This window comes from Poecilia formosa, unplaced genomic scaffold, assembly GCF_000485575.1.
Source record: "Poecilia formosa unplaced genomic scaffold, Poecilia_formosa-5.1.2 Scaffold490, whole genome shotgun sequence".
NCBI classification, from domain to species: Eukaryota; Metazoa; Chordata; class Actinopteri; order Cyprinodontiformes; family Poeciliidae; genus Poecilia; species Poecilia formosa.
This window is the reverse complement of record NW_006800429.1, coordinates 144,234-158,385: the sequence shown is the minus strand read 5'-3', so window position 1 is coordinate 158,385 and position 14,152 is coordinate 144,234. Positions and strand designations below refer to the sequence as shown.

Genomic DNA, 14,152 nt, shown 5'->3' with positions numbered 1-14,152 from the left:
TTGACCACCTTCCCGATGAACAGCAGTGCTCCTGACGGTTCATCTCGGATCAGGTAGACAAACGGTCGGTCCACTCGGTACGTCAGGTGGGAGGGCACTGAGACGGCGCTGGGGTACTGGGCTCCTTCGGGCGCCGTCTCCATGACAACCTTATGATTGATGCTGGTGAGCTTGGCCGACTGGACAGAGATCTTCTCCAGTTCTTGGTTGTCCAGCCAGTCATTAAGGCCTGCAGGAAGGAATGAGGAGAGTGAGGATCGACTGATGCTCCACGGTGTCCCACTGGGTCACCGCTGCCTCGCACCAACCAGACAGCTCTGCTTTTAAATGCTGGGAGCCAGTCAGCTGTGTGGCTGAATGTTCTGCTGGGTTCCCCAGATTCCTCCCAGTTTCACTGAATAGTCCTTTAACTTTCCCTCAGGACTGAATGTCCTGTGTCAGAGAACCAGTGATCTCCTCAGTCATGGACTGAGTGAAATGGAAGGTCTTTGCTCCTCTGGGTGACTCACCTAGATCGCCAAGCAGCGGCAGCAGGTCGGTGGAGTAACTAAGCCTCAGGACAGGCAGCGTCAGGGACACCCGAGCCGGCTGCAGCGCCATGGAGAGGTCCTGAACGAACTCGGCCGTCAGACTCTCCTCCAGCAGCGTGGTGTTGGTCGTCACGACATCAGGCAGGAAGACAAACATGCTGATATCGTTCTGCATCTGGATCTGAGCAATCTGCAGGAGGAACCACAACATTCCTGAGATCTCTGCCAACAGCTCCTTGGCTCTACTGCTCACAACACTCACAGTGCAGCTCAGGTCAGAGTCCACACCCATCTTCACCGGGTAGTTATCCTGTTGCATCATGGGAACACGGACCGGAGCCCCGTTTTCCACCTGGAAGTCCTGCTGAACTCCGCCCTGACTGAAGCGGGTCACCCATCCCCCTGGTGGAGGAAAACCCAGATATCAGTCCGGTTCTGGCTGCTGTAACAGCCGGTGGCTGTCTCAGGGTTTGGCATTGGAACCGACAACCCTGCAGGGTCTGACCACCAAATGTCAGCAAGCATTAATACTGCTGCTGCTGATGTGAAATACTCTCCGTCTGCTCCTTCCCCCTGGTGGCCACTCCAGCTCACTGAAGATCTAATTATTTACATTCCTATCAATGATCTACGACAAAGTATCAGAGCCAGAATAAGACTAAAAAAAGTAACTACAAGAATACTCAAGATATTAGCAATGATGTAATATTACCAGAAAAAACAAAAAGGCATTCTGTGAAAAAGAAAGAAGCTGTTGACGACTTTATTGTCATATTACTATGACTTTATTCTGGTAATACTACAGCTTCATTCTTGTATTATTAAGACAGTGTTGTCGTACAGTTATCACTTTATCCCTGAACATTTGTCCTGCCTGTCTAACTGGTTCTGAACTTCTTGTCACCAGGATGTGAGTCCGGTCTGATCTTTACCAGCTGCAGGTTTAGACGTCTGTCAGAAACTCCTCCGTCTGTCACGTTTAAACACCAAACCAGGTTTTTCCTCTTCCTGCATGAACGGTCGATACCTTTGAAGTAGGCGGCGCTGATGGCGTTGATGCCGGCGGTTCGAGGGAGAGCCTTGGTCAGGAACTGTTGGACCTTCCTTCCCGTCTGCTGAGACACCCAATCGTTGATCTCCTTTGTGTCTTTGGCTCCGCCCAGCAGCGCCTTGGGGCGGACGCCATATTGCTGCTCCACCAGCTTGAAGAAGTCCTGCTTCAGACGGAGTCCTGGAAACCAAAAGAGTGACAGTCAGCATAGCTTTGTGTTTTTCAAGAAGATCTGAACTCTTTCAGTAAGTCAGAGACACCAGAACCTTTTAAACGATTTGGGTCGTAAACATGGACTCACGTCGCGTCACATAGAGCCGAGCGGCTGAGCTCAGGCCTTTGCCTGAGGAGTTCACCGAGGCCAGCAGGTCCTTCAGGGTGTTCTGGAGCTGGGGGTCCTGCAGGGTGTGGTACCGGAGAGCCCGGTACAGCTGCCTCTGGGCGTTCTCAGAGCCCCCTGCAGGACAGGAGGGGAAGTGCAGAGTCGCTGGTTATGACGATGCTTCAGAGGAGGAATAAGGAGACGGGGCGCCTGAAGGTTCCTGACTGAGGGGAACATCCAAAGCAAACTGGTTCAGGCCCAGTTAGAGCCAGTACACTCACCCATGGACAGCTGGGTCAGAACCGCAGACACGCTGATCGGAGACAGAAACAGGTTGGCCGAAGTTTCGCGGCTCGTCAAAGCCCGGAACAGGTTGTAGCCGAAGTCTGAGGTGGCGGCGCCCATCTTGGTAGCGGGCGTGGTAAAGAGCTCCACATGTTCCTCCTCCACGGCCGCCTCCTCACCTCCGGAGTCCGACTGCACAAAACCGGGACAGAACCATCAGAACGGACCGGCGCCACACCCAGCTCTGGCTTCACAGCTGGGTTTACTGAGTAGAACCAGAACTAAAGCCTGGAGGTGACGAATGTCTGCACTGCAACCAGCTCAACTGGAACCCCTCCCTCTCACCATGCACACACACACTTTCCCTCTCTACAGGACCTGGATCCCAGAGAAAACCTTCACATGCTCAGGGAGAACATGCAGCTCCATGCAGAAAGACCCAGACGGGGATCTGCAGGAAGCTGAAGACCCTGAAACACGAGGAGACATTCTGTGGTTACCTGAGCCCAGCAGATGCTCAGGACGGCTGCCAACGCCAGCAGGAACGTTGTTCGCTTCATCCTGAAAAACAAACAAATGAACGCCATGATGCCATAATGCCGTGACGCCATGACGCCGTGATGCCATGTCGCTGAAGAGACAGAATCACATGACGTCCTGTTCTGCCTCTCTCTCAGGTTGTCCTGATGCGTCTCTACTGTTCTGCTGCAGGAGAAACTCACCATTTTTCTCGTTTTCTTCTCCTACTACTCTCCACTCTGTTGTACTTGCTGTTATTTCAACTGTTAACTTTATGTTCAGTTATTTTTCCTGTATAGAAGTTACACCTGGTCTGGCTTTTGATTGGTTGATTCCTTCCTGGAGGCGGGGCATCAGCTGGCATGATGCTGCCATCTCCTGATCACTCTCCTCTCCTGCTGTGAACTTTTTACTGTAACATAGAAAGTTCTCCTGGTTCTTGTTGTGTCTCTGTCTTTTCTCAGCTCCAGTCTGTCGCTGGTACTGAGCCCGGTTCTGGTAATGAGCCCAGTTCTGGTTCTGAGCCTGGTTCTGGTTCTGCTGGAGGTTTCTTCCTGTTAAAGAGAGGTTTTCCTCTCCACTGTCGCTACATGCATGCTCAGTATGAGGGATTGCTGTAAAGTCAACGACATAACACAGGTGGTTGTCTACTGTCGCCCCCTGCTGGTCAGGAGGAGAGAATGCTGAAGTTCTGAAATGAGTTCTTCTGTAAATCATCTCCAGACTTTTGTTATGAACTGGAGTAAAGAAATGAACTGAAATGAACTGATTTCAAATCTGCTGAGTAGAAGACGTTTTTCCTCATGGGTCAGAAACCTGTTTTCAGCAGGAGGAGGCAGAGAGAGTTTCTGTTGAGCTGACACAAACAGCAGACTCTCTGATTACAGCCTCCACTGCACAATGGCTGCTTTCTGCTCACATCTGGACCTTCTTCACACCAAACCTCAGACCACACAGGAATGATGGGAAACCCAGATGGAGCCGGCCAGCAGTTTTTTTCCTCTAAAACTCGAAACGAAAACAAGAGCCGTGGAGGGAAGAAAGTGATTCAAAGTTTCCTGTCATGAAACTGAACAGAAACAAATTAAACTCATCCAGCGCCTTGTTCTGTCCGCCAGGGAAGCTCCAGGTCCGTCCTGATCTGATGGGTTATTATCTGGATCATTGTCTCACGTGGCAGGGGATGGAACGGTCCTCAGTGTCTGCAGAACGACCCCACATCATCACTCCTCCGTCACCGTGCTTGTTTGTTTGCTCTCCTTAACAAACAATCATTGATTGTTTCTAAAATACATGAAGGCCAAACCTGGAATGGAAAGTTTTCCCAGGGAAATTCCCTCCTACTTCGGTTTTTAACTGATAAAACATTTTATATAAAATATTTTACTTTGTGTGGAATCAGAATTAGATCAGAATATGAAAACAGTTGAAGGCATCCAGGAATAACTATGAGAGTTCTTCAGAGGTTCTTATGGTTCTGATGGTTGAAGTTGAACCAGAGGTGCTGCTGTTTCACATTATATAAACCTCGGAGTGGAAAAACGCCGCAGCTGTTTGCGGTTTTTGGCTCCGCGGCGCAGAAAGAAGACTGGGATTTTCAGCACAACTCTCAGAAAAAAACGAGCATAAAAACTGGAATGATTCGGTTCGGATTTAAATGTAAAAAATAAAATCAAAGTTGTCCAAATAAGCACCAAGTGTCTCTCTGACAGTTCTGGGTCACTGGACCCAAAACTGCAAACTGGAGCCTGGATCCAGTTTGCACGTTTTTGACCATCAGCAGATAATTTCAGTTTCAGGAAAAACGCAAAAAAGAGGAGCAGCAGTTCACTCACCTCTCCGGTCCGGACGGTCCACGTCGCTGCTGCTTTCTGTCTGTCTGTCTGTCTGTCTGTCTGTCTGCTGCGGAGACTGTTGGACCCGCGGGATCGCGCACAGGCGTCGCGCACACGGCTCCGCTTTACGAGTCTGAAGCTGCATTCAGCTTAGTTTAGGTTAAATAAAAAAAATTTACATTTATCATTTAATCTACAAATTTCCTTTTATTAGCTTTGGAAGCAGATAAACTTAGTTTCCTCTGTTTAAATGTTTCTCACTGATTTAGTCAGAAACGTTCAAAATGGATTAAAAAATTTAAATCAAATACAAACTGTAAAAAGGGAGATAAGCCTTTTAAGATTGCTTCTTCCTGCCGTTGTTTCCTGTGGCAACATGGAACCGTCCATCTTGGTTCCATCCAGAAGGTTCCGGTCCAGAAGGTCCATCAAACAAATAAAACCAAACCTTATTCAATAAAAACGTAAAGTTTATTTAAATGAAGAGTCCAAATGCCAACCAATTCACAGTTACTGATGAACATGGTAGCAGTTTTAGAAAACCAACAATATTTCCTATCAGAGGCTGTTTTTACTCCCTGGAATATATTCTTGAAATTTAATAAAGAAGAGATTTAGTAAAAACAGGAAATGTAAATCAGTTACAGACCTGTGTCAGGTCAGAATATTGTGGTTTTTAGCTACACTGCGATCACGTGATGCGTCCGTCTTATGAAACAGGCTAACGCGTTAGCTTACTGAGGGTTTACAGAAGCTGTCCAGTCTGTTATCTAGTCACTGTAAGTTGTTGGTTGTATTGACCTGAAAAGGAGACGTCGGTGTCTCTAATTATCTGAAGAGATGTTGTATAATTTCTTTATTATGATTTTTTTCAGATTGGGACAAAGTTGTCTGGTTTGGAGCAGGGCTCGTCTCCTTGAGTCTTACTGCTGCTGCCATCTTGTTCATCGACCTGCTGCAGCTGCTCCTTCCCACCACCAGGAGCGCTGCAGGACTGAACAGTGCTGCCCTCTGCTGGCAACCTGTTGAGCTCGACGTTCAAATCTGTTGCTCTGGCCGCCTCGGTTCCAGGCTGGTCGTTCATGGTGTTATTCCCGTTGGGGTCGTCGTTAGGCATGGGGTCGTTGTCGGGGGCGGGGTTTGTGACGATGCCCATGAACAGAGGGGCCAGAGAGAAGTCATCAACAAGGGCAAACAGGAAAGGGGAGTTGACAGAAAACAAGGAGATGGAGCGCATCGCGGTCACCACGGTGGTGGCGGATGCTTCGACACCTTCTTCGCTGAGCTCCATGGTGGTGGCATGACGGACGCTCGACACCCTGAGGGGCTGCTCAGAAATCCCAGAGAGGTCCGGACCCGAAAACAGGGAACCGAGTCCTGACAGACAAATACAACAGGAGAAAAAAACTCAACGGAGATTTAAATACACAATGTCCTTCAGAGTTTCTATGGTGCTACAGTAGATCTGGACCAGAACCTCAAAACAGGAAACCACACAACTACCAGCAGATTGGCCATTTTCAGAGGATAGATCAGTGTTTGTCCCTTCTTCACACATTCTACACCTATAAGACATAACATGATGATGGTCATACACCTGATTGGCGTATGTACATGTGTCCATCAGCTGGTTCTACTGGACCCTGCTAATGAACGTTGAATCGATGCATAAGCAGAGTGACATCTAAAATCTGCAGAGCAGTGGGCCATTCAGACCAGAACTGGACATCACCCTGTTGGTGCTATAAGATGGTTAGTGTCTTGGTACTTTATATTGACTCTTGGAAACTTGGTGTTGGAGGAAAAAGTTGTTTATATCATCAGATTAATGGTTTGGATTTATCCATGGTGATTCACAGTCAAGTCTATTCTACTTTCTAATGCAGCAATGCAGAAGTTCCTGCTTTGGCACAAAGAAGGGGTGACTGGATGCATCATGACGTATCTGCATTGCATACTACCATACTATGAGGTTTCCAGCCTGTGTCTCTGCTGACCAATAGAATCACAGTTACTCCTGAGATGCTTCAACAGGCATCAATCTACCTGTCTAACTAACCAATGAGGTGCCACAAGGCTTTCTACCCTCACCCATGCTGGTCAGTGCCTCTTCGAGCTCCTGTCGATATTGGAGCTTCATCTTTGGTACGTTGACCTGCATTGATTTTTCTTGAGGTAGACGACTGTAGAGGTCAGAGATATTTAGCTTGGGAAGCACCGATGAGACGTTTCCTATGGGAAGGATGACTAGGAAGCTGGTGTTTCCTTTGAAGGGAAAGCTGGCAACCTGCAAGGGACAAAGACTCATTTTGTTTGGACGTTCACCAGAAACTAATCCCAGCATCAGATTTCCATGACATATGGTGGTTGTGATACCTGTGCCTGCAGCTGAGGGTCATTCATCAGGCGTAGAGGATACTGGGCAGATTTCATCATGTCCACTGAGACTGAGTTCTGGCTGTCAAGATAAAACACTCCCTTTGAGGTCACCTGAGGGTCAAACTGGGTCTTCCATTCACCTGACAAACAGATACAGAAAAACAAACTTTTAATCCAGGTCAAGATGCAGACTTCTTTTGTTAAATATGGCTTGTATGGTTTCAGTTCAAACTCAGGGGAACGTGTCATCCTCTTCCAATGCCCTGCATTACCCTTCTAATTGGTGAGTGATTGGTTGAAGGGTTCACCTTTGAAGTAAACACCGTTAATGAGCATTAGCACCACGTCATGTGGAATGCTTTCCAAGAAGTTGGGGATGTTTCCATTGGTGACGTTCTCCACCCATTGGTTGACCTCATCCACAGAGACCAGAGGGAAGGGCCGGGACCGGTACCTGGACAGAAAAACAGTTTGAAAACAGGTCTGGCATAGACCAGACCACACAAACATGGCTGTTTGTTTAAATAATTACAAACTTCTCAAAACATCAAACCAGAACTTTCAAAAGTCTGGTGTGGAAAATTATTTTTGATGAACGATTGATCCAGTTTGTCTAAATACAATGTAGTTCAAATTCTGTTATCATTCTAAGGGTTTGGTTCCCAAATATAATCGATACCTGGCCAGAGATTCCTCAACAAACGACAGCTTCACTTCAAATCCTGAGGTGAGGAAGAGGAAAGAACAAGAGTTACTAATGTGTGAAACTTCTGCTAATGTGAGGAACCATCACTCCTGAGGTCCCACCTGGCCTCAGATACATGCGTGCCGCCACCTCCAGTGACCTGTGGGTTAGATGAGGCACAAGGCTTCCCAGGATATGATGGAAGCATGGCTGGTTGTGGGCCTGAAGACTTTGTAGGAGAAGCTTCTCTGTTTCATTGCGGGAACCTTAGGAAAGATAAATGAAACTTGTTAGCGTGTTAGCATTAATCTGCAACATTATAATTCAGTTTAAATCTAGATTCAATCTGGAAAATGAAGCTAGTGAACCTAAGGTGAGGTGAGCAAGGGCGAACATCAGGCTGAGAGGGGAGAGGATGACATTGGGCTGCTGTGAGCTGATAGCAAGCTTCTCCAGGATCTTCAACCCCAACTGCTCTATAGCGCCCCCTATTGCCCGGTGTTCCTCATGGCTGAATGTTCTCCCACAGTTACTGACATTTTTCTCCTCCTCTTCATCTGTGACTGGAGAGACTTCAGGAGCTGCTGTAGCGGGTTCTTCCTGAACAGACATCAACAGAGTTCAGATACAAATGCTAATGAGAGAAATGCCACGAGTCGGTTCTTCTTACAGTCAGTCCCTGGCGACTGAGGCACAGCAGCAGCAGAAGAAGACACAGCTTCATTTCCAGAGGGCCAGCCTGGAAAAACAGACACAGACATGACTGAACACCAGTTCTGCACAGTGGTCAGCACACTTTCGCTAATCTGCTAACTCGTAAGAGCTACTTTTTCACTTAGCACTTTATCGCTAAGTGATAAAGTGCGCTTAGCTTCTCCTATGTACTGTTTTGTATTGCATGTTGTGTCATCAACATGTTGGATATCCATATGGTCCAATTCATATTGTTCATATTGAACCATACAGATTATCTTTTGTTTCAACTAAATAATATGTTGGTCTAGTGCTTTAGCATTAGCAGAACTAACTTTGTGGTCAGCAGTGTTCGTCTTTGGTTCTGAACATTGATTCTTAAATTCAGGCATGCAAAAGGGAATGTTCTGTTCAGCCTCGGCAGACTTTAACTAGACCTGTCCAGCATGTGCTAATGACAGGAAATGATGTTATGTACAGCCTGATCACTGAGGTCCCGGCATCTGTAACACATATTTTGGGTTTTCATCCTTTGTAAACTACAGTCATCAAAATGAGAAGAAGCAAACTCTTGTTATTGTGCTGATGTAACTATGAGACCCTCCAGCTTAAAATTTTGGATCCACCTCCATTTCTACACTCTGTCATGTGATCCATTAGATTTTAGAACTATCAGATTTCCTAACATCCTGTTTTACACCAAACTGGCCAACAGCTTTCAGAACCAGCGCTTATGTAAATATCCAGTCAGTGCAGAACCCAGGCGGGTCAGTCCGGGTCGGAACCAGTGGATGGTTCAGATGTGGCGGCTGTGTTTACCAGGAGACTAAAGGTTAATGTTTCAGAACCTTTTTTGGCTGAACGGCAGTACTCTGAATAAACACAAAGCAGAAAACACTGAACTGAGCATGAAAACGCAAACACTTTCCAACAGTTCAGGTTCTCCACAACAATAATAATTCAGAGATCATTGGGTGATCTGGACACATTTATTACACTCACCATTAATCTTTACAAACAAGACATTATTAATGTAACTGATTTCTCCCCAAACAACCAATCAGACAAAGTTCTGATGAAATACGAGCTGACCCAAACTCACCTGGACTTCGCTTGAGAAGAGGAGATGAAAAACGGAGAATAATAAAAGAAAATCCAGATGTGATCAACCTTCTTCAGGCTGTTCAGCGTAGTGGACCCAACAACTGCCACCCCCATGTTAGCGGGTTAATAATCAACCCTGACTGGATTGTTGTGGAGACTGTGGTCTCTGCTATACGTTCCAATCAAATGATGTTAAAGTTAAAATGTTCGTTTACCAGGATCCAAATGATCCACAGGGAGATACTAAATCTAACTAAATTCACTAATTAATCTTTTCTGTGTCAGATTATTTATGGAGCATTCAGTCAGAATAAAGCTGACTGACGGCTCTGAATGCTTTAGTTTGTTAACTTTAGCTGAATTTGGCCTTTTTTATAAAGTGACTATTAATAACAGAATACCACAGAGAGCAACAATATATAAATCAACAAAAGCTAAACATAAATGTTGAGAAAAGGGTTTTTTTTTTTCGGCAAAAATACGAACCAAAAGCATAACTAAAGTAAATCTAACACCAAAAGTATGACAACTTAATGCTAAATGATACAACAATAAACCTAAATATGTTTTTCAAAGTAAGGCTGAGCGATTAGGATCCAGTTACAAGAAAACCAATAAGACTGTGGTTAACAAACAGGCTAATCAGGCTGTGATTCTACACAATTTTGTTTTCAAACAATAACATTTAGTATTTTTACTCAGTTAGCAGCGTAGAAAGTGACTGATTTAATGACACAAACTTAATACGTTTTATTCTCAGTATGTTTAGATTAAAAGCTGGAAATTCAACTTTAAAGGCTGTTTTTGTTGTTATTGTTGTTGAGAAAAGCCCATATCTTGCTTAAAAACCTACCACTTTTCAGCTCTAACAACAAGCTAAGCTACAGCAAATGGCTAGCTGGCTGAGCTAAACAATGTGAAACATCTAAGTTTTAAAAGACTGAGGATTTTTAGAAAATTTTGCTATATTAACATTAAACAGATAACATAATAAAGAAAATAGAGTTGCGTTTGGCAGATGAAACTTTTCTCAATTTTAGGCTTCATGATGTTAAGAGAATGAGCTAATACAGCTAGCTTTAGCAAAGAAATAATAAAGACAACAGATTAGTTTGATTAAAAGCAACAATGCAAAGCAACCAAAACCTACAAAATATGATTGAAATTAACAATGAGAACAATAGCTATGTTTCCATCCAACTGTCATGTGAATTTTGAGCAGACATTTAAAATGTTGCAAAAAAGAAAACTGAAACGTAATTTAGCCGTGTTTCCATCTAATGGTTTGGAGTGAATCATGAAAGTGTGAGTTCAGACACTATGCACGGTTGTAATAAACAGGAATTAAAGGTTGGTAACTAGCATGAAGCACACATCTAAAATAAAATGGAGAGTCCTCCCCAGGAGGTCTGAAAACATTCCAGAGTTTCGTGCCTCTGGTAAGGCAGAGGCCCACCAGAGGATGGGATTGTTCGCTATGTCAGAATTTAACCGGTAAATGTGTTTCCTCTCCGTTAGCACATTAACTCTTACTCAGAAAAATCCAAAAACCACCTTAAGAAAGTTTCAAAATAGCACAGCTCAGATTTCAGTTAACCAACATCTTTTCGCTATTCTCAAAGTAAAGTTTGCGTTTTTATGAATAGGCTACATTTTTAAAGGTTAGAATGCTTCCTCCAAACCAAGATTAAAGTCTGACAGTGAAACTAAAAGGAATCAGATAATCTAAAGGGTCTATTATCTTTATAGACACAGCAAAAAGAGAGTAAGGGACGGTTTCAGGTGAAAGTCGTTTACGTAATGTTGGAACCTTCTTAAAATTTTCCACTTGTAAAGATGACTGAACCCAGCAGGAGGAGGGTAAACCCTATCCTACACTCTGTTGTGCCTCATTGTGCTTTCCACATACATCCAGAGTTGAGAGAGTGGGCGGATGTTTGTCTTGTTCTGACCGCCATGTTCCAGCCTAACGCCCCCACATCGCAGCTCTGTGACAAATAGCGTCACCTCCGCCATCTTGGAAACCCTGACATGCTGAAGAACTTCATACCGTAGAGGAGCAGCACATCTGAAGAACAGTGGAAAACTAGAACTGTTTGCTCAGCAGCTGGAGCCGACTGAACAGGACCGCTAGTCCTTTGGGGGAAATCACAATGTAGAAATATGTTCAAATGAAAAGCAGACACTGAAAACATGTCAGCAGGAGACTAAAAATACCAGTCAGCTCCAGCAACATCTGGAACTCACTGCCATTTACCCAGAGGAAGAGTTATAAACCAGAACCGCATTCAGAAGCTGTTTACTGTCATCCTCCTGTCCAATCTGCAGGTGGCAGAAGGTTCATCTGATCAAACTACTACATCTACACATACACATGAGGGGAATGTCCAGCCAGCACCGAGTTCTGGAAGGAGACGGGTTCTCCTGGGAAATATGTGAATCGACCCCAAAACTAAAGCTAAAGATCTTGTGAAGAAGCTGCTGAAACAGGTAGAGAAAGTTATTCTCCACTGTGAAACCAGTTCTGTCCCTTCATGGGCTGAAAGGCCAATCAGAGAGAAAGAAGCCATTACTCCTTAAAAAGCCAGAATAAAGTTTGTAAATATGTTCAGACATGAACATATTTACATCATTGGCGACTAGGCCCAGCACCTTTGTATTTGGGTGTTTCTGGTACAGCAGTAAATCTGACCCATAGCTCCTCCGGTCCCACTGGGCTTCATTTCTGTTTCTGTCGTTGGGTTCAAGTTGTGCTAAAAGCAGTTAGACTATTAGTGAACCTATGCTACCTTGAAATAGCATTTCAATGCTAAACATGTAGCAGCTAACGCTAATGTTAGTGCCCAGAGTCCATGAAAGATCAGAGAAACTCTGGAAAGATGAACAGAGAGAAAAACTCTTTGCTCGAAAAACCTGAAGATTAAAAACTTTAAATATGTTTGATGTTCAGCTCTGACGGCTATTAATAAGTCAATAATTTAGCAGCAAAAAATGTTTTTTGAATTGAAAATGTTGCTGATTTTGTCAAAAATGTGATCAATCAACTACTGATCGTGCAATTAACTCAGTTAAAAATTTTATTCTTGCCACTAATTCATCAGTAAAAATCAAGTAATAGTTTGGATATTATTAAAGCTGTAAAACATATAACATTTTTACTTTGAATTTTTTTTAAGTGTTATCAATTGAAAGAAATACAAAATGATTGAATCAAATTATTTTAAAAATAAAAAGAACCAAAAAAACAAGAATGTGAGACACTAAAGTATCAAACTTCCATCAAGTTCTGACATCACGACATATTTTGGTTCTGATAAAGAAATTTGTGCTACTATTAAAATATTATTGTGATAAACTTCTGCTTCTTCTTGAAGTGGTCACTCTGTATTTAATGTACTTTCATTTTTGTTGTTTATATTTGTTCTAGGAAATGTTATTAATTGAAAATTAAAATCAGTAGAGCAATGTCACTACCAGCTGGTGTCCACTGGGTGGCAGCACAGGATAAACTGGAGCCTAATCAGCGTGACCTTGCCAGATAATGTAATCTACGACTACAGAGCCTGATGGAGTCATCAAATTACCAGAGTAAGGAGAAAATAATAAATCAGGGCTGGGTGAATATTATATCTCTATCATTGTTTAGGGGGGAAACGGCAGCTGGTCAAATCTTGAGTCCATCACAGGACGAAGCAGCGCTATCAGATCAATCTGTCATTTTTAATTTAATCCATCGAGGTATGATTTGTTACCTCTGGAAGCGTCTTTAGCTCTGATTGTTTGCTGACATTCAGCCCAACTGGTGGAGCCTACGCGGTCCGGTCCAGTTGGTTAAACTGGACCAACTGTTTAACCAACAGTTGCAGACTCAGCTCCCAGAGCTGAGTCTGCAGCTCAGGGATCAGAAGAACCAGGACAAAAGATTCTGGTCCGGCTGAAGCCCTGAAGGACGGCAGAACCAACGCTGGGAGAAACTGGAGCTGAGCAGAGAACAACTTCAGGCCAAACGGAAAGAAACAGGGAAACGTTTAAAATAGATTTATTAAGAAATGTTTGATTTATTACCGAACAAAAGAAATAAAGATAGTTTTACTGAAACCATCATAAGAGTTGATTAATTTAACAAAGGACCATCTGACTACAGCCAGCATGCAGCTGACTGGGGTTCATTTCACAGCTGATAATAATAATAACAATAAGCTAAGAGTTATGATATAAAGAGTCTTCAAAGATAATCTGGATCTGTAGGATTTCATCCTGTCAGGCAAACCCAGCAGAACCTGGTGAAATCTTTTTGATTCCTGGATTAAATGGGATTATTTCATCCCAATATGTTTTAGTTGTTTCTGCTCTGGTGTTATTAGTCTTCAGTTTAATATAATTTAGCCATTTCCTGTTCCGGTTTAAACTTTTGGACAATCATACAGTAGTTTGTTTTTTTCACAGTTTTGTGTCTGATCTAGAGTTAGTTGTTAACACTTATTTAATGATTAAAAACTTTATATTTTGCAGTTTGCTGAACAACCTAGTACTTTGTACCTACATGAAACTGTGGATCTGCTGGACTTTGATGATTTTTACTGTTTATTTTTATTAAAGGTGAAGAATGTCAGGAAGAACCAACATGACGCAAACAGATCCCATTTCCACTTCTGTGTTTGTTCTGGTGAGCCTGTAGATAAAGTCTACAGGGACACGGTGTGTGTGTGTGTGTGTGTGTGTGTGTGTGTGTGTGTGTGTGTGTGTGTG

General features: G+C 43.7%; 2 protein-coding genes and 1 long non-coding RNA gene across 3 annotated transcripts in view; 1 reads left to right on the top strand and 2 right to left on the bottom strand.

Annotated features, from left to right (window-relative positions):
• Positions 1–4,687, bottom strand: part of serpinf1 (serpin peptidase inhibitor, clade F (alpha-2 antiplasmin, pigment epithelium derived factor), member 1) — a 5,425-nt gene extending 738 nt beyond the window's left edge. Inside the window, exons 1-7 of the mRNA XM_016664496.1 lie at positions 4,543–4,687; positions 2,689–2,819; positions 2,185–2,380; positions 1,883–2,038; positions 1,558–1,761; positions 510–932; positions 9–229 (exon numbers count right to left, since the gene is read on the bottom strand). Of these exons, the coding sequence (XP_016519982.1) occupies positions 9–229; positions 510–932; positions 1,558–1,761; positions 1,883–2,038; positions 2,185–2,380; positions 2,689–2,819; positions 4,543–4,687 (1,476 nt within the window). The remainder of the gene's footprint in view (positions 1–8; positions 230–509; positions 933–1,557; positions 1,762–1,882; positions 2,039–2,184; positions 2,381–2,688; positions 2,820–4,542) is intronic.
• A 358-nt stretch (positions 4,688–5,045) lies between these two features.
• On the bottom strand, positions 5,046–9,517 carry serpinf2a (serpin peptidase inhibitor, clade F (alpha-2 antiplasmin, pigment epithelium derived factor), member 2a). The gene is made up of 9 exons (XM_007578740.2): positions 9,402–9,517; positions 8,277–8,345; positions 7,975–8,206; positions 7,729–7,872; positions 7,601–7,643; positions 7,230–7,375; positions 6,919–7,061; positions 6,634–6,829; positions 5,046–5,919 (listed from the first exon to the last, which is right to left on the bottom strand). The coding sequence occupies exons 2-9, from the start codon at positions 8,328–8,330 to the stop codon at positions 5,414–5,416; spliced, it is 1,464 nt and encodes a 487-aa protein (XP_007578802.1). The 5' UTR covers positions 8,331–8,345; positions 9,402–9,517; the 3' UTR covers positions 5,046–5,413.
• A 3,259-nt stretch (positions 9,518–12,776) lies between these two features.
• Positions 12,777–13,504, top strand: LOC107833970 (uncharacterized). Its single transcript, XR_001659734.1, has 2 exons — positions 12,777–12,991; positions 13,290–13,504. It is a non-coding gene; the product is annotated as an uncharacterized LOC107833970 (long non-coding RNA).
• Positions 13,505–14,152: the final 648 nt, after the last annotated feature.

Coding starts and splice junctions, on each gene's coding strand:
- serpinf2a (XM_007578740.2), bottom strand. CDS start 8,330: ATGAAGCTGTGTCTTCTTCTGCTGCTGCTGTGCCTCAGTCGCCAGGGA. Junction 7,062..7,229: donor TAACGGTGTTTACTTCAAAG/GTGAACCCTTCA, acceptor TCTGTTTGTCAG/GTGAATGGAAGACCCAGTTT. Junction 6,830..6,918: donor ACCCTCAGCTGCAGGCACAG/GTATCACAACCA, acceptor TGTCCCTTGCAG/GTTGCCAGCTTTCCCTTCAA.